Below are 20,483 nucleotides of genomic sequence, written 5' to 3'. Positions count from 1 at the left end.
TGTACACACTCACTGGTCACTTTATTAGGTACACCATACTATTACTGGATTGTCCCCCTTTTGCCTTCAGAATTGTCTTGATCCTTCGTGGCATAGGTTCAACAAAGTACTGCTAATATTCCTCAGAGATATTGGTCCATACTGACATGGTAGCATCATGCAGTCACTGCAGATTTGTCGGCTGCACATCCATGATGCAAATAATCTCCCGTTCCTCCACACCCCAGTGGTGCGCTATTGGATTGAGCTCTGGTGACTGTGGAGGCCATTTGAGTACAGTGAACTCATTGTCATGTTCAAGAAACCAGTCTGAGATTATTCACGCTTTATGACATGGCTTGTTATCCTGCTGGATGTAGCCATCAGAACATGGGTACACTGTGGTCCAGGAATGGACATGGTCAGGAACAATACTCAGGTAGGTTGTGGCATTGAAACGATGCTCAATTCTCCATTCTCCTCTGACCTCTAGTATCAACAAGGCATGTGTACCTAATAAAGTGGCCGGTGTGTGTATAACACTATAATAAAAAAATATGAAATGTGAAAATGTTGTTTTTATTATTAAGTGTATAATTATACATTTTTATTGATAACTGAAACAAACTATTTCACAATATTTTTTGGCTATAATTCTGAAATAAAACAATATATGAAAATTGTTTTTACAAAGTTACTTTGTCAACTTATTGAAATAGATTTAAGACAGGGGTGACCAAAGTCAGTCCTGGAGGGCCGGTGTCCTGTAGATTTTAGCTCCAACTTGCCTCAACAAACCTGCAGGGATGTTTCTAGAAAGCCTAGTACAGGGATGGGCAAACTCGGTTCTGGAGGGTGTTTAACTCCAACTCTAATCAAACACACCTGTGTATATAGATTTCTAGTGATCTTGAAGACACTGATTGGCATGTTCAGGTGTTTTTGATTAGAGTTGGAGCTAAACTATGCAGTACACCGACCCTCCAGGACCGAGTTTGCCCACCCCTGGCCTAGTAAGACCTTGATTAGCTAGCCCAGATGTGTCTGATTGGGGTCAGAACTAAACTTTGAAGGACACCGGCCCTCCAGGACCAAGTTTGGACATGCCTATACTAGAAACTTCCTGGCAGGTGTGTTGAAGCAAGTTGGAGCTAAACTCCAGGACACCGGCCCTCCAGGATCGAGTTTGGACACCCCTGAATTAAGATAATTTAGTGAAATCACTGAAACTAAAACTGAAATAAAATGAGAGGTAATAAGATTCTTTTGTATTATTTTATTAACAGTAATAAAGTCTATTGAAGTAGAATTATACTATTAGAACAAGCGTAAAACAAAAATTAAATGGCATAACATAAGCGTATTCATCATACATGTAATTATTTTTATTTAATTTTGAGTACATATAATTGTGCTCTATGGTGAAAATTTGTTAATTCTATCAGACCAGCTTTAATTTTAATTTATTCAATAGTATTTTTCAAAATTATATTCAATATATGCCTCAGAAACTCAAATGGCACCGAATAGTAGGAATGATCAATGTATAATTCAATTTCTTATTTTGCATGGTAATACGCTTATAACGCTTTCCTATTGGCCACCAGAACATGTCACTCAAACCTGCCAGGCCTCCGTAGGTCACGCCCCCGCGTTTATCCAAAACTATAAAAGTGAAACAATGTAGGAAAACTCGATTTCCTCATCGGACGCGTCCACAAACAGCGTTATACTTCACACGCCACGTGTTCACGAACAAAGAAATGCACATTTGCATCTGAAACCATGTTTTATTGTCGATTTCTGCTTTATTTTTATCTGCTGTATTTCGGCGCGTCGTTTCGCGTTATAGCCGCGTCTTCTCAAGGAAACGACAAAGCGCCGAAAAATCTACATTTAGTGAAGCGAAACGCAATTAAAACCAGGCCCAGCGATGCTCTTGGAGGGCTTGAACCCGGTGATCCCGCTCCTGCATTTCAGGTGCACACTCTGGACGGAATGTTTGTTTACAGTCCTCGGAATGAGTCAGGGCGCGCGCTCATCGTGCACGCGTTCACCAATAAATCCGCTTTCCTCGAGTGTTTGTGGACGTGGAGCGAGTCTCTGTCGGACCTGCTGGATTACCTGCCGTCCAGCACTGAAGTTTTAATGCTGTCCATGGATGAGACTGCTGAACAGGACGCCCTCTGGATGAGAGAACAGGTGTACAGAGCCGCTGCTCACAGGTACTGACAATGCAGACCTGAGCACTTTCAGTACAGTACCCCTCCGCTCTGTTACCTTCTGATTGTTGAGTTAAAGTAATATATTGCTGTTTCAGTCTTACAATAGACAAAACAAAAGAAAAATTACCCTAGGCTAACACTTTCACATTCCTTAGTTACTTTTTTCCCCCAACACTGTCCTTGCTGTATGTGGACCTGTGTCTGAAAAGTTCACTTCAAAGTTAGATAACAGGTACTGACATTTTGGACCTGATATCATTCAGCCCTACATTACCACCTCCACAGTATTACCTTGTGATTCATTCCACTCTGCTACCAGTGTTGGGTAAAAAAAGAAAATCCATCCATCCATATCGTTTTGTCATTTCTGTCGTTACGTCCAACCCTATCTATCTATCTATCTATCTATCTATCTATCTATCTATCTATCTATCTATCTGTCTATCTGTCTATCTGTCTATATGTCTATTGATCTTTATTATTTTGTCTGTCTATCTATTGTCTATAGTTCTCTATCTATCTATCTATCTATCTATCTATCTATCTATCTATCTATCTATCTATCTATCTATCTATCTATCTATCTATCTATCTATCTATCTATCTATCATTGTCATTCCATCTATTGGTCTATTTATCGATCTTTATTATTTTGTCTGTCTATCTATTATCTATCGTTCTCAATCTATCTTTTCATCTATTCCTCCATCTATTTATCAATCCATCCATCTATCGTTCCATCTATCATTCTGCTGTTCCATCTATCGTTCCATCTATCATTCTGCTGTTCTATCTGTGCAGCTATTGGTATCTATCTATCTATCTATCTATCTATCTATCTATCTATCTATCTATCTATCTATCTATCTATCTATCTATCTATCTATCTATCTATCGTTCCAATTATCATTCCATCTGTCATTGTGCTGTTCTATACATCTGTCTTTCTTTCTGTCTGTTTTTCTGTGTCTGTTTGTCTATCGTTCTATCCATCTTTCCATCAATCTATCGATCGTTATTTATCATTCTGTCATTCCATCTGTTGGTCTATCTATCGCTATATCATTCCATCTATCATTCTGCTCTTTCATCTATTGATCCATCTATCGTTCAGTCCATCCGTCTGTCTATCGTTCCATCAGTCTTTCATTCCGTCTCTCAAACCATCTCTCATACTGCTGTTCCATCTATTGTTCTGTCTATCGTTCCATCCGCCTTTCATTCCGTCTATCATTCCATCCATCTCTTGTTCCATCTCTCATTCCGTCTCTCATACTGCTGTTCCATCCATCTATTCACTGGAGCCAATTTTAAATGTATAGAATGGTGGTATAGGGCAGGTGCTTTCAACCTGGTCTGAGATTATTTAAAGAAAAGTGTGTGTGTTTGTGTATGTTTGTAATGATCATTAATGTAAAATAAAATCCAATAAAAGTAGGTATAAATTTGTTTTTAAGATACAATCTATACTATGTAGATGCCTTTTACATTTTAGGATAGAGCCATGGGGACATGGGAGTATATCTGACTTGGTCTGTTGCTTGGTCTGTTTTAATCGAAAAATAGAAAATGACACAACACCTTTTAGATACTTAAAGTGCCTACTTTTTTTCCGCCAAACACTCTCAGTAGCTACAGTATATGTGGAACTATATACAGTATGAAAAGTTCACAAAAAATCAGGTACTTGCTCCTATTAAAGAAAAAAAAAATGGTAGTAATTCAAGTAAAATTTTAAAAAGTCTATTAACAAGGTATAAATTTAGTTTATAAGACATAATCTATACCATAGGTCTTAAACCCGATTGCCCTAATAAGCCACAGCTAATATAACTAATCAAGGTGTTTAAGACTACCAGAGACTATTAACCGGGTGTGAGTTGGAGCTGGTTGGAGCTAAACTATGCAGAGCTGTGGCCCTCCAGGAATTAAATTTAAGACGCCTTTTACATTTTAGGATAGAGCCATTGGGACATGGAGCTATATCTGACTTGGTTTATTGCATCTTTAAGACCCTGACTTGGGGCATAGAAGTACTGTTTAAGTTTCTTCTATCAAAGACCTTCGTTACACAATTAACTATAGCATAGTATTACTACATGGTAAGAAAAGAATGACAAATTAATTGTGAGCCTAAAACTAAATGAATTGCCTTTTTTCCTTAATAGAGGAAAGGAGATTTTATCCAGACTGCATTTCTCCCCAACGCATGTGTACAATCTTGGAAACTGGATACCTAGAGTTCTGTACTCATGGGGATGTGGAGGACATAACTGTGGCCTCGGTCAGGTTGTTTTTTCCTCTCCAGGTGAGTACTGCATGTCTTTATAAACATGACATTACTCCTATTACCATGTCTGACAGGAGACTTCCTTTATGAATGTGAACAATGTTCATAAAAGGAATTGCAATTATTATAATATAGTAGTCTGCATTCAATGATGAAAAATTGAAAGAACTTATTGATCAAATACTATCAAAGGGATAGTTCACTCAAAAATTATAACCCTGTTTGTTTACTCCCATTTTGATCAAAGCCTGTTAGTTTTTTTTTTAATCTGTTAAATACAAAATGTTTATTGAAATATGTTGGAAATTGGTTACTATTGACTTCTGTTGTTGGAAGATTCTGTGTAAGTTAATGGTAACCAGTTTCCAACATGTCCGACTGTCCTTTCATTGCGTCAGCAATTGCTTCATATAAATATAAATATATTTTTAATCCACGGGTTTAATCCACGGGTCATGTGTGTTCCGAGCTGTAGGTTGTCATCCGTACGGATCAAGCGTGATCCATTACATCCCTTTTATTTAATCACACTTCATAAACAGTCTGCAGAAACACTGATTGACATTCTTCCTTTTGTATGTGTCATCAGAAGGGGAAAGCCCCGCCCACTTGTAACAAATTCTCCTTCATTAGCATACATAGATGTATACATTAGGTGTCGCCTACCCTGTTGTTGTCTATTGGAAGGAATGTGTCAATAGAGCCGCCATGTTGGAACAGGGTAGTGCTCATTTGAAATGAATGCGGGACCAAGGTACAGTGGAGGACTGTGGCCATCCAAAGCCAGAGATATACACATATACACATATATCTATGATCGGGAGTTTTCCTGGATTTTAGTATGTAACTTTTTTTTCTTTTCTAATTACGAAAATTATAATTTTCCATCACTTTTCTACATTGATGGATCAGTGATCGCACGGGCATTCCTGACAAAAAGCTTGTGTTTGTGTGTACAGAAATGTACTATTCACCCTCCCTGTTAAATTTGATATAATCATGTCCTGAAACACAGCTCCTCTCCTGCTTTCACTTCTCATACTGACGGAGGGAGCGATTCGTTTGTGAATGAATCTCCGTTATGAACGACTCCTTCACTAGCCGACAATAATACAAGTTTCTGGCAGCGCAACATCTCGTTGTCATATTTCTGTTGCATTGTTTGCTGATTTTATTATTACTGTATTATCATCAGTAACGTTACCTGTTGAACACAAAAGTTCATAACATACAAAAACGCAAAAAACTAAATCTTACCTATGAAATGTTTTACATTTGTGCTTTGTTTTCTTTGTTTGCTCGTTACTACACCCGTAAACAGCGCTAAAGTCCAGCATCTTCATGTAATAACACTGTCTTGACTAGTGCGGTTGAATGACACTTGTCCTGGGAGCACTGTACCAATGTGGCGGCGCTATTGACGCATGCTCAGGGTCCCTATGCGATATCTTGTGTATATATCTATGATTAGCATAGACAGACCTGAGTGAGAAGCAGCCTTCTGCCATTCCAGGTTTGAATCTGCTGAATATATCAACGTGTATGTAGCTCCACCTTCTTTTAAAAAGAGGTCTGGGTGCACAATCTCATCAGAACTTAAAGCAACAGTCCTTAAAATGGCAGAACTTGGATCGAAGCCTAAAAGGGGCAGTATTTAAAGAGTTATAAAAATAATTATTTATTTGATAATTTAAGGTGAAACGTCACAAACACACTCCAGGGACCATCAGAGACTTATTTTAAGTAAAAGTGGGCATATTAGGTCATTCCAGTTTTGTATCTGTGTATTCTGTAATTGCAGACTGGAAGGGGCCTGTGATCGGCAAGCGTCTGAATGCCCGATATGACTGGCTGTACGCCCACTGGAGTACAGATCCATACAGACTGCTGGATGTTGGCGATGGATGTGCACCTGTGGCTTCTCTCAAAGGAGCTGTCGCTTGGGTATCAGAGGGAGGATGCTCTTTCTTTACTAAGGTGAATTACATGAGCTAAACAACGTGGATTTTTGTTCAATATTTAAGAAATGGACTGATAATTGTGTTTTATGTTTAAGATTAAAAACATGGAGAAGTCCAACGCTACCGGGGTGTTGGTGTATGCCTTGCCTGGAAATAACATTCAGGACATGAACTGCAAAGGGGATGAATGTTTTACTTCACTCCATATACCTGCATCGATGGTTCATTTCCAACCCAAAGTCAAAGAAGCCCTACAGTGAGCAAACCGATTATAGCTCCTGACTATGGGGAGAAAAATATGGACGTGTTTTTGTGTTACATCTTCATTTAGTTTAATGTACAGTGCTCGGTGTATTGGAGTACATCCTTTTTTGAAAATGACAATTTTTATCCATTTTCTCAGTGAAAATGAGCAATGTGTTTTGGTGCATTTAAACAACTGATTTATTAAAGATATATTTATTGAAATAATATTTTAGTCACCAAACCTATTAATAAATTGAAATATAATACAATTAAATTCAAGCAAAATGTTGCAAAAAATTACAAAATGCAAAATTTCAGCAATATTTTTAATTTTTTTTTGCTTTATTGCATTTAATATTTTTATATTGCATATACATTTATCTATACTAGTTTTTGAACAGTTATTATTATTATTTTTTTTTAGATAAGCTTCAGATTTAGCTTCAAAACTGACTAATATCCTGTATATGCACAAATATAATATTGTATTCACCTTATTCTCTATGCATAACCATCTGCAGCCGTTTGAATATTTTGGACCTGAGACTTCTGGTCTCATTTACTACCACTCATTTTTTAAATGTTAAAAACCAGGCTGTCTATGGGGTCTTAAGGTATTAAAAGTTGATTAAGCAATTATGAGAAAATGATGGCCCTTAAAGTATTAAAGTCTTAATCAGGATTTTACGAGGTCTTAAATTTTGTTCAAGCATTGTTCAAAGTGTTTGACTACAAAAAAAGCATATCTATATTTATTTTCTTCGATTCTCTCGATCGGTTCAGGCCAGGCACGTCTGGCCAAGCTCCTCTCTCCGGGAGATGTCACGTAATGCGACAAATGTGAAAAGGTGATGTGACTCTCCATGTAGCGAAACTATAGAGCAAAACGGATGGAAAAAAGTAAGTTTACGTACTCCTGGTTGGAGAAAGAAGAGTTTAAACCTGAAGCCTGTCGCAGAAAATGATGTGTAATTCATTCTTTCAAGCTTTGTTTTTTCCAAGCTTGCCTGCATTCTGTTGTATGGTTGTGCTCTGTTTGTGTAAAAAAAAAAAAAAAAAAAAGATTTGCACAATTTTATTATTATCCAAATACTTTATAAATAATATTTTAAAATCATTCAATTATTATATACTCCAGTGTTTATTGTTTTTAGAAAATGTAAATTTTTTTTTCAGGTAAAATATTGTAAAATTATCTTTGTAAAATTAAAGTTCAAAATGGCTTAAAACAGTTTAATTTATATTATACTGTATATTTTTTATATCGTTATAGCTTTTGTTTGTTTTATATTGGTTCGTATAACTTATTATATTTGATATTTGTATATCTTTAAATGATTTCAATATAGCTTAGGCTATTTTATCCAGATCTATAAAATTGTGTTGAGCCCTCAAAAGAGTTTGAGGCATAGACTGAGCTGAATCGAGCGTTCTTTTGCCTGGGGTCTCGCACACAAATACATTCATCTAAATGCGCATGTTTCATGCACAAACACACCTTTAAAATGTGACTTAACTATCTGAAAGTCAATACAAAAGTGGTTGTTTCTAGTGCCACCTGGTGGCTATTGTGTAAAGCGCATTTGTAGCTTTGCTGCTGCAGTAATACGTGTGACTACGCATGACAAATTGCAGCACTGCATGTGAAGAAACGAACGTTTTCAGCCACATCTGTACAAAATTATCCCATGCTTTTTTGCTCCAAAGTGAAGATCCAACTCTATGTTTGTACTGCACAATTCCCCTGAATGAAATTAACTCTCTTAAGGAACAAAGTGACACCAGGGAAAATTGTAGAATTTATATCCTGTACCACTAAAAATCTTATTTGATTTATGCATTCATTTTGTTTGTTGTTTTTTTTAATTGTATATTTATTATTGAAATGTACCAGCCCTGAAAATAGCATTGGTTGCTGATTATGGCATTAAATAAATATATTACATTTTTATTAATCTAAACGCGAGTACAAATTTACAAAATCTGAATGAGGTGAATGGATGTATATTTAGCTGTTGCACTATTACATAAAACAATGAACTGAAATGACAAAAGAAAAACCTAATTTAAAAAATATCTAAGGAATAAGTAATGTTAAACCTTTTTTTTTTATTTATTTTTTTAATATTATACAACCAAAGCATACAAATGGACCAACTTAAATAAAAAGGCAAACATGTATATAACAATTACATTATTACATAATACATAAAAGCAAATAAAGAAAAAGCCTAATAAAAAAAAAACAAAGACATTTAATGAATATTTAATGTTTTTATTTTTTATTTTTTTTAGGAGTCTTATTTGCATATTTGTTATGTTAGACAATCTGTAATAAACAAACAAATGAAAAGTTTAGCTGTTAAACTTAAATGCTTATAGTTTGGTCAATTAAAGTTTTATCACTTTATTTTCATTAATGCTTTTGCTTGTTAAAATATTTTTAAAAGTTCTTCCTCAGATTCTAAAATCATCAAATCTAAAGGTTTCTCTAGTGGCCTTATCGAGAGTATACTCTACCCAGAGTGTACTCATTTGAGTATAGACTTTGCACAAAATCTTGCTGCTTTACTTGTGTAATTTTGTAATTTAATGCAATATTGTAAATTAGTTTTTAAAATGGTGTTGAATGTTTTTGAATAATGTAGATTTGTTGTAAAGATATTAATATTGTTGATGTGGATCATTATTTTTTCTTTAACAGAAAGGGGAGGCCTGTTAATGTGAAGTTCCAGGTCACACCTTCAAGAAGCTTCTTCTTCGGGATTGACCAGAGGGGGGTGCTTTCTGAGATGGGCTGGTTTCTTTATCCATCCTTTAGGTTCATGGCCTGGCAGGCTCAGTGGTAAAACTTCATCCATCTTATGCCTTTTTAAAATATGTTTGTGTTCCACTGTTTTACAACAATTAATAAGTTCCTTATATTTAGGGCATAAAGTGAAAATTTGAGGCTAGTCACCAATTGAATTCTGTAACATGGGTCTGCACAATATATAATTTCAGCATCGATATCGCTATGTGCACATCTGCAATTACATTGCAGGTTGTGCAAACTTGAGTCTTACTTACAGTTGAACAAGAGCCACCGAAGACTGCGAAGTTCAACCACAATTGAGTATCATCTGTATCTGTTTTTAAGGCCTGTGACTGTGCACTGCAAAAATGCTTTTCTTATTTAGATTTTTGAACTAGAAACGAGATGGATAATTTTAATCGAAGCATCATCTAGACAAGCATAAAAATATCATCTTTTTTTTTTTTAGAAATAATAACACTTAAAGTGATTTTTCCATTAAGCAAAATAATCTGCGCAGAAAAGCATTTTTTTTCTATTGTGAATTTTTGATTTCTGTACCCGAGTACTGTTAGATTCCCCTAAAAAAACGTCAGAGCTCTCTATTCAAACCATCTGCTGAAATTGTATTTGTATTGCTATAATCATCACAGAAAAATAAAATATCGCAATATCTGAGTTTTTCCAATGCCGTGGAACCCTTACTCTGAAATATTATTTAATAAAGGTAATTACTGATGACCAATACCATTTTGCAATATGTGATATTTAGTATACTATAGTGCGCGTGGATGCGCGTGTGGATGCTGCTGAAATTGTGCTTCTATCTAAAATTTTATTTACTTGTTTACTTGTTTATTTACTTTATTTATTGATTTATTTTTCACTTATTTGTTTACTTGTTTATTTACTTGTATACTTTATTTGTTTATTTAATTTACTTTATTTACTAGTTTACTTTGCTTTATTTATTTACTTGTTTACTTTGCTTTTTACTTATTTACTTTATTGATTTAAATATTTTTCACTTTTGTTTACTTGTTTACTTTATTTACTATTTGTTTATTTACTTTGTTTGCTTGTTTACTTTGCTTTATTTGTTTTTTACTTTATTTACTTTACCATTTATTTACTTGTTTACTTTAATTTGTTTTTTAATAAATTACTTTTTTACATATTTATTGATTTACTTCGTCAAAGTAAGAAACTGTTTACTTGTTTATTAACTTTCTTTCCTTTACATTTTATTTACTTATTTACTCATTTACTTTACTATTTGCTTTATTTATTTTCTTACTTGTTTACTTTTATTTGTTTATTTAATTACTTTATTTACTCATTTACTTTACTTATTTACTTGTTTGTTTAATTTACTTTATTTATTTTCTAACTTTTTTTTACTTGTTTTACTCGTTTATTTATCTTTTTTTACTTGTTTATTTACTTAATTTTTTTACTTTACTCTCTTTACTTTGTTTTTTACTTATTTATTAATTTTATTTATTTGTTTACTTTATTTATTCATTTACTTCTTCTATTTTAAAGTACAGTGATCTAATCCTAAAATTGCTAAACATTGTCTTCTTAATTAATCTAATTGGGGGGATGCGGTGGTGCAGTAGGTAGTGCACAGCAAGAAGGTTGCTGGTTCAAGCTGGGACAGTTGGCGTTTCTGTGTGGAGTTTGCATGTTCTTCTTGCGTACGCCTGGGTTTCCCTCACAGTCCAAAGACATGTGGTACTGGTGAATTTCAAATGCTAAATTGTCCGTAGTGTATGAGTGTGAATGAGTGTGTATGGATGTTTCCAAGAAATTAGTTGCAGCTGGAAGGGCATCCGCTGCGTGAAACGTGCTGGATTAGTTGGCGTTTCATTCCGCTGTGGCGACCCCAATTAATAAAGGGATTAGGCCGAAAAGAAAATGAATGAATGAATTAATTAATCTTTTCGACATCTAGTCAGTCTGCATAATTTATCTATTTATAAATCTAACACAAATTTTTAGTTCACGTTTGTTTTGTTCTGTAGGTTTGTATTCAATGATGCTTTGCTGGAGCAGCTGAGTCAGCCTGCAGTTACAGTGTCAGTGTTTGATCATCATGATATGCATGGCAATGCAGGAGCTCATGCTGTGGTGGATCTTCCTGCAGGTTTGAGCCTCAAATTAATTACCTCTACAATACCAAGACATCTTTCTAAGTCTGCTTGTTTTGGTTTACAGACATATCACCTTATGATGTCCTGGAGCTGGACACGTCTCTATCCTGTCCGGGCCGCAGAGATGAGACGTGTGCTCATTGGGATCACACAGTGCAGCTGTTCGTTTGCTGCAATGACAGCAGTCCCTATTGCAACCAGGAGCTCGGCCGCTGGGTAACAGCCTTCCGCAGGTACTTCATACTTCACCAGCTTTATTTACCAGAATTATTGCTTTTCATTCAATAACATTGTTGACTAATTTGATGTTAGTCTTAAATGAACACACCACGTTTTTGAAAACGAGCTCATTTTCATGTCAGTAAAATTTACAACTTTGTGTTTTAAACGTATTATATACAGTATTGTACTTTTTAAAGGAAAACTTTCAGATTAGACCAACTTTTGAATCTTAGCAAGATGCTAATGGTGTAATCAGCTGAATGGATTCAAAAAGGGTAAAACTCAGCTGTTTAACTCTAGGTCAGTGGTTCTCAACCCTGTTCTTGAAGGACAACAAACTGCACATTTTATACGGCTGTTTCTCAATTCCAAGAATGCAGAGAACGGACTTGCATTCTTGTGAAGACCGGTCTTGTGTTACCCCAGAAGAACGAACTCGAGTGCGAGAACGCAGAGTGTGTCCTGTAGGAAATGAGATGATGTGTTCTTCCTGATGGTCACGTGATCTTCGAGTTTTTAACAAATTTATTTAAACATTACATTTTTTTCAAATTGACACAATATATACTTTTGCATAAATTACAAATATGTTGCAAAATAGAAAATAAAACCTTTTTAAATACGAATTTTCAGCAAATAAACACCCTTATTGTGTTTATGCCTTTAAGGTTTTCATGGTAACGTTTGCTTTTCACCATCTCATTTAGGGAAGCTCCTAAGATGGTTATATCTCTGATCTCTGATTTAATAATAAATCTATATAAAATGCTGCGCTTCCCACCTCCTTTATTCAGCCGCAATGACTTCTCAAATGAGTTTTGTGCTTAAGTCTGCATCCATGAGTCTTCAATATTAAAAACACATCTGGCAACTTTAACACATCCTCCATTTTTGTGGTCCTTGCAGTACTGGAACTGAGCTTTGGCACTTGATGTTACATGAGCGCACAAGGGCGCAAGATTGCTTAAGAACGCATATTAGGAAACAGACTGAAAGACCTGTAATGGATGTGACAAAGGAAACATTCAAAACATGCTGTGCTGGTCGTCCTCCAGGAACGTGGTTGAGAAACACTGCTCTAGGGGACTTGTTTTTTTTTTTTTGTAAATTGGCTTATTTTACAACCATATCTAGTGTATGAGTATGCCATAAAGGTTTAATTCTTGGATTGACCATCCCTTTTAAATTCTCATTCAGGTTGAGAGCGGGGCTTTTTTCAGTGCACTGAAAGTGTTTCTGACTGTGTTTGCAGAGGCACAGGCCATTGGCTGACAGACGTGTCTCCTTTGATTCCCCTGCTGAATAACAAGAAATGCTCCTTCACCATGAAGACTGCGCCATGGGCAATGCCATGGATGACTACTCTCAATCTGCGCTTCAGTCAGAGCAATAAGACAGGTCAGAATCAGAATGCAAACATGATAAAACTTTTAACCCTTGTGAGCTGTTGGGGATGTTTTCATCCACTCTGAGTTGATTTATTGTCTTAATTCAGCCACAATGTTCTCTGTGTTTCAGTAAATGGAATGACTTTTGCTGCCAAATCTTATCTTGACGCTTATTTTGGGCTTTAAAAATTTGCAATAACTCAACAGTACACTCTGGGCACCCTTTTGTTATGTTGGTGGCTGTTTTTGCCCCATTGACTTCCTTTTATAATTACATTTTTGATTGCAAAGCCATGACACCATATAATCATGCATTCTTGATTACTGCTGGTTTTCCCTGTTGGGAAGAGGTCAAATTTGTCATTTTTACTCTTCAGTTGCAGTGCAAAAGCAAGAGAGCTTAGTTTCTGGCTTAAATGTATATGTTATATGGATTACAGTGTGCCACATGTGAGATTGAGAGAGAACTTTGCCCGTTTACCTTGATATATTTGAGGAAAAAAAAAATCTCAGCTTGGTAAACATAGTAAACACAGTAAGTGTTTTTTGCACGAACGCTATAATCTAATTTTACTCCATAGGCATGTGCAAAAAAGGTTTCCCTCATTATGGAGCTCTATCTAAAGGGTTAATACAGCCAACAATTGAAAGGTTTTCCCACTTCTCAACAGGAATAAACACTGGAAATCTGGAATATATATGATAGTTCTGTGTCATGGTTTTGCAATCAAAGTAAGTCATTATAATGGAAGTCTTAAACAGACACTAACATAATAAAAGGGTAGTCAATTTGAACAGGGTTACATTGCCAAAGCTTTGTTTAGGATAAATGTTTATCTTGAGCTTTGTTCATCACAGATTTGGGTTACAAATGGTTTGACCAGCTCAACTGTCTAAAGAAACGTTACTTGAGCTGCAAATCCAGCATATTAGAATGATTTCAGAAGGATCATGTGACACTAAATAAAGGAGTAATGACACTGTAAGTGCAGCTTCCTTACAAACAGCAGATATCCAGAGATATAAGAAGGGTAAAATGATCTCTTAACAGTATTTTAAATCCATAATTTTGGCTCCTGCTGCAATCACATTTTCTTGTTGCAACGTAAATTCTGAAGTCTATCAGGATATATGATGTTATCACTACATAGGCCTAATGAATTTTATTAGCTAATGCCCAATAACAAATTTAAACTCTTAATAGTTTATTAAATGCAGTTAAAAACTAAGAAATTACCAGTAACATTTTCAACCTAGTAAATGATTTTGTAGTTCTCATTGCCTTTACAAATAGGGTGACACGGAAAATGTTTGAAAATGAATTTTAATATTCTTATAAATCTCTAAAAGTTTAAATGTAGTAATAATAATAATAATAATAATAATAATTATGATATAATAATGATAACTGACAGTATTTTCAAGTGCCTATGATATAGGCTCACAAAAATTGGATGATAGAAGATTGGAAAAACATTGCTTGGTCTGAGTCTCTATTGAGTCTCTATTGTCTGCTGCAACATATGGATGGTAGGGTCAGAATTTGCCATCAACAACATGTAAGCATGGATCCATCCTGTCTTGTATCAATGGTTCAGGCTGGTGGTGGTGGTGATGTAATGGTGTGGGGGATATTTTCTTTCACACAACACCACAGCCTACCTGAGTTCATCCCTTTATAATCACAGTGTACCCATCTTCTGATGGCTACTTCCGGCAGGATAACGCGCCATGTCAAAAAGTGCGAATCATCTCAGACTGGTTTCTCGAACACGACAATGACTTCACTGTACTCAAATGGCCTCCACAGTCACCAGATCTCAATCCAAACATTGGTGAAAAAAGGAGATTGGCATCATGGATGTGCAGTCGACGAAACTGCAGCAGCCGTGTGATGCTATCATGTCAATACGGACCAAAATCTCTGAGGAATATATCCTGTACCCAAACGGCAGTTCTAAAGGGATAAGTACTAGTAAGGTGTACCTAATAAAGTGGCCTGTGAGTGTGTTCTATGCAGAAAAAAAAAAAGCTTTGTAGCTTTGCCTGTAAAATTTAGCTTTGCTGAAAGACCTTATATTTGAAAATGCATTCAGATAGTAAACAGTCCTTATACACGGTATTCTTATTTCACAATATCCCTGTTTCCATGTAGGCCGTGGACATCGTGTTTCAGAACATTTATGCACCGAAGTTCCCTGAACAAAACACGTCAAAGACAAATTTATGATGTCCAGCTGTAAAAGCCATTACTCACCCACACGTGTGCTAGCTAGTCATCCTTAAAAGAACAATGTGAGGTGTCTGCATTTATTAAAAAAAAGCAGGAAGTGTTTATATCATCTGCTGAAAATATTATATCAGTCAGATTACACTTCTGCCTTAATCAGGTGCTGTAAAGAACAGCTGTTATTCAGCTTCCTGTGCACTCACAGATTGCAGTCAGTGTCGCTATTTTATGATTTAAGCTTCTTTAAACAAAGTCATACTGATGATTATCATTTGCTTTATTTTTAGTGCACTTGTAGGAAACCATAAGTTCATTCTTGGAAGCTACATTTTAGGGGTTTGGCTGTGTGAATGTGTCAGTATGATTCTAGCTGATGTAGTAATAAAGCAAGTTAAACGGATCTGCTGTGGGATCAGAACATGTGTCATGAATATTGACGACCTCGGGCACTGTGTTTGCAGAAAGACTGTACCCTTTCGAGGTGATGCCGCTGTTCAATGGAGGGACGTTTGATAAGGACTATAACCGCAGATACCATGAGATCACCTTTAGTATTCCAGCTGCAACAAAGAAGGTGATGGATCCTCGTATAATATTATTGTAATGTATACATACAATAAAACTTACACTATATTCAGTCAAGGGCAAAATTGTTCATACCCCTGGCAATCTCTGACTTGGTTACTTTTTGTTCATATTTTATTCAGCAATGTTTAATAATTTATTTTTTGTACTGGATATGGCGTCTCCCAAAAGACCATATGCACAGTTTACATTTGAACAAAGCGGCATGTGCAAAACTATTCATACCCTTCTCAATGATTAATAAAGCTTTTATTGGCTGTTACAGCAATCAGACTCTTCCTACCATTTCTGACCTGAGTTTTGCATTCCTCTGCTGGTATTTTTACCCATTCATCTCTGGTTGGATGGTCTCCTTCCCATCACCCTGATGTTTAGCTCCCCCCACAGTTTCTTAATTGGTTTTAGGTCAGGACTCTGGCTGGGTCACTGCAAAACATTAATGTTTCTGTATACAGTCAAACCTGAAATTATTCATGACACTGGCAAATTCTGACTTGGTTACTTTTTTTCTTCCTGAAATGACACCAGCTTCTGCCAAAAGATAGCAAGACCATGTACAAGAGGCATCATTGTTGGAAAACATTTTTTTTTCTCAGCTTCTTATTTACATTTGAACAAAGTGGCTTGTTCCCATTCATCTCCGGTTGGAGAGTCTCCTGGCCATCACCCTGATGTTCCTCCACAGATTCTCAAATTGGTTTAAGTCAGGACTCTCACTCGGCCACTGCAAAAGGTTATTGTTTCTATATACAGTCAAGCCCAAAATTATTCATTACACTGGCAAATTCTGACTTGGCTACTTTAATTTAGCCAGCAAGTTTTGTTTTGTTTGGCTGAAATGACACCAGCTTCTACCAAAAGATAATTAGACTGTGTACAAGAGACATCAATGTTAGGCAAAACATTTTAAGATTATTAGAATTTTTTTTAAAATTTACCTTTGAACAAATGTGCTGTGCTGAACTATTCATACCTTTCTCAATAGTAAATAGAAAAGCATTTAATTGGCTATTATAGCCATCAGACTCTTCCTATAACTGCTGACTAGCTTTTTGCATTCCTCCACTGGTATTTTTACCCATTCATCTCCGGTTGGAGAGTCTCCCGGCCATCACCCTGATGTTTAGCTTAATCTACCGATTCTTATTTTGGTTTAAGTCGGGACTCTGGCTGGGCCATTGCAAATTGTTAATTTTCTTGCCTGCTAACCATTTCTTCACCACTTTTGCTGTGTGTTTTGGGTCAATGTCATGCTGAAATGTATATGTATATTTGTATAAATAAGTAACGGACTATATTCATTAAACTTCCCTTAAACTGAATGATTGTCTTTGTGCTTGTTGGAATGGCAGGAGTTGCATGGCACTGTCGTTAGTTTGATTCTTATGATCATCAGTGGTAGTAACAACTATGATAAATGCATTGCAATATAAAAAATACAAGTTATCATATTATTATTATTATTATTATTATTATTATTATTATAGTTTAATAAAAATTATAGTTTTTTTTGTTTGTTTTTTTAATGATTTTATTATTTATTTGGATAGATGAGAGTTATGTAATGCTTTATTATTTTAATAATCAGTATTATCCTGTATGCTCTGGCAGGTGGAGTTATATGCTGTTATTACGGGTCACGGCTCCGATGACAACAACTGTGGGGAATTTTGTGTGACGTCGCATTACTTCCTGATCAACAGATCCATCAATAACACCCTGGTATTCGAGGCAGCTGGTGAGTATAGGACCAGGCTGAACAGACACTACACTTTATCACATTTTATCAGATTTATTGAGTAAAACGGTGAGTAATACAGATATGTTTGTGTGTGTGCGTGTGTGCGCACCGGCAGGATCTCCTCTGGGCTGCTCCCTGCTGGTGCCTAAAGGAGGAGTGCCGAATGAGTGCGGCACTTGGCTATATGGCCGTGGCGGCTGGTGTGATGGACTACAAGTGGATCCCTGGAGGAGAGACATCACTTCACAGGTAAATAAAATAACACTGGGGATGATGATGCAATCCAGGAGCATGCAACATATAGTGCACATACTAATACTGGCAACCTTGGTAAATAAGTGAAGGTGTCTCATGTTTTTATCCAAATATTAACAGTAAACCTTCTCTTGGTGCTAAACATATAAAAAACAAAACTACAGAAACTGTCTAATTTACATTTTTATAATTCTTATAGTTGATTTATGATTAAGATTTATTACTATTAGTATTATTATGAGTGGTTGTTGTTGTTGTTATTATTATTTGTATTATTGTTGTTATTATTATTTGTAAAAATGTGATTTTTAAATACCATTCAAATTAATATACTTAATTAATTGAGGACACATTCCATTGGTCAAGAGTGAATAAATGTAATATAATAGATATTTTACAGTAAAATCGGTAAAGTTATTTTTATAACTATATAAGTACTATACAAGTATATAAGTAACTATATAAGTAATAAATGACTATAAATGTTATAACCAGTGTTAAACTTGAGCTGCTTCATATTTTATTTTGGAAAATGTGATGCTGTACCATTCAAACATTTAATTGTATTTGTTAACGACACATTTAATGTATGTATTATAAATGTAAATATAATACATAGATTATATTAAAATAAACATTTTTGCATTGAGTAAATAAATAAATAGATGATGATGATGATGATGATGATGAAGAAAATGATGATTATAATAATGATTATCCGTGTTTGGCTTTTATTTTTTATTTTTTAAATCATAAATTCTATTATAAGAATGATTAGTGATTGAGATCCAATAATAATTGATCCTAGTAAAACAGACAATGTGAATATTGAAATCAATTCAGAAAGATCATGTGACACTCAAGACCAGACTGATGATGCTGGAAATCCAGATATAGGGAAAATGACATTTTAAACTACATTTAATAAGAAAGCAACATTTGTATCAAATTGTAAAATGAAGGTTTACAGTTTGTATTTAAAACAAAAAGAAAACCAAAAAAACTCCACCGTAAATGCTCATTCAGGGCAATAATTAATCAATTCCAGTCAATTAGAAGTGTTCTGATTTGTGTTGATGTGTTCTGAAAGGCCTGCTGTGTTTATAATTTAAAGCATTTTGTTTTTTATATAGCTGGACATGAGTGGATCCAATTCGGTCCGTTACTTTGGACTCTTTGAGGGACGAGACCCAAATCCAAAGACTGACCCCGGGAATATACTTATGTACTCCTATCTAGTGTTTTATCAATGAATGTATTAATGGAAAATTAACCAAAGCACTTTTTTTCATTATCGCTCAATCATTCAGGATTTTTTAGTATTCCCTCATGATGCTGTTTTTTTTTTAAGCAACAGGTTATTGTTCAAGTGCAATTTGACTACTCAGATTAGACAATCTGGACATCACTTTATAGACTCATACGTTGGCAGGTATTTTTCAAATAAAATTTTTCCATGTGAAATACAGATCTCTCAGGTCTCGGTTCTTTTATTTTTTTAAATGAATATTGAGATTTATATTTGAATCTATAACCATACAAAATTAATTTAAGTGTTCTATAATGTTTGTTACGAATTCTAATCTTGCTTTGCTCCACACAGCAAGCCAGACCCGTAACAATAATATTAAATAAAAACAATTAGAGCTCCTCTAAATTAATGAGGAGCCCAGAGTCCCATCTCCCGTTCAAAAGAAAAAAACAACAAAGATAAATGACCAGGGAAAATGAAATAAAACAAATAAAATAACATTCACTTACCTCCCTACTAACCACAAAACATGAGAAATGTGTAATAAAAACAAAAAGGCACTGTCCTCAGCACACACGTCTCAAAGTTAACACTCAGCGTTCACTTTCAACAATTTAGCTGAGTAAATACGATGTTAAATATTCCTAATGCAGTGTGTCATTTATAGTATTTCTAGATGATTGAAATGTTGGACGCTGGTCCTGTTTCCAGTTTAGCAGAATGCATTTCCTATAGATACATCATAGATGTATACATTAGATGTCGCCTACCTTGTTGTTGTCTATTGGAAGGAATGCGTCAATAGAGCCGCCATTTTAGTACAGGGTAGCACTCATTTGAAATGAATGCAGGACCAAACTGCAGTGGAGGACTGTGGCCATCCAGAGCCAGAGAAATACACGGTTATCTATGATTGGAAGTTTTCCCGGAGGTCAGAATGGAATTTATTTATTTATTTATTTATTTTAATTATGAAACTTATTTTACATCCCTTTTCTACATTGATGGATCAGTGACCAAACGGGCATTCCTGTCAAAAAGCTTGTTTGCGTGTGTAATGTACTCTCCACCCTCCTTGTTAAATTGATCTAATCATGTCCTGAAACACACCTCCTCTACTGTTTTTCACTTCTTATACTGACGAAGGGAGCGATTCGTT

The 20,483-nt window shown here is 35.3% G+C and overlaps 1 protein-coding gene across 1 annotated transcript; it reads left to right on the top strand.

The window, feature by feature from the left end:
• The first annotated feature begins 1,621 nt into the window (after window positions 1–1,621).
• Window positions 1,622–19,536, top strand: ngly2 (N-glycanase 2). The gene is given in 12 exon segments (NM_001386340.1): window positions 1,622–2,204; window positions 4,373–4,512; window positions 6,296–6,471; window positions 6,551–6,711; window positions 9,406–9,546; window positions 11,523–11,644; window positions 11,716–11,884; window positions 13,126–13,271; window positions 15,953–16,065; window positions 17,688–17,814; window positions 17,933–18,066; window positions 19,206–19,536. Coding segments are annotated over 12 exon segments (1,989 nt in total). The 5' UTR covers window positions 1,622–1,764; the 3' UTR covers window positions 19,326–19,536.
• Window positions 19,537–20,483: the final 947 nt, after the last annotated feature.

This window comes from Danio rerio, chromosome 16 (assembly GCF_052040795.2).
Source record: "Danio rerio strain M-AB ecotype USA chromosome 16, GRCz13ab, whole genome shotgun sequence".
NCBI lineage: Eukaryota > Metazoa > Chordata > Actinopteri > Cypriniformes > Danionidae > Danio > Danio rerio.
Note: the sequence above shows the minus strand (reverse complement) of the source record. Positions and strands in the feature narration are given on the sequence as shown.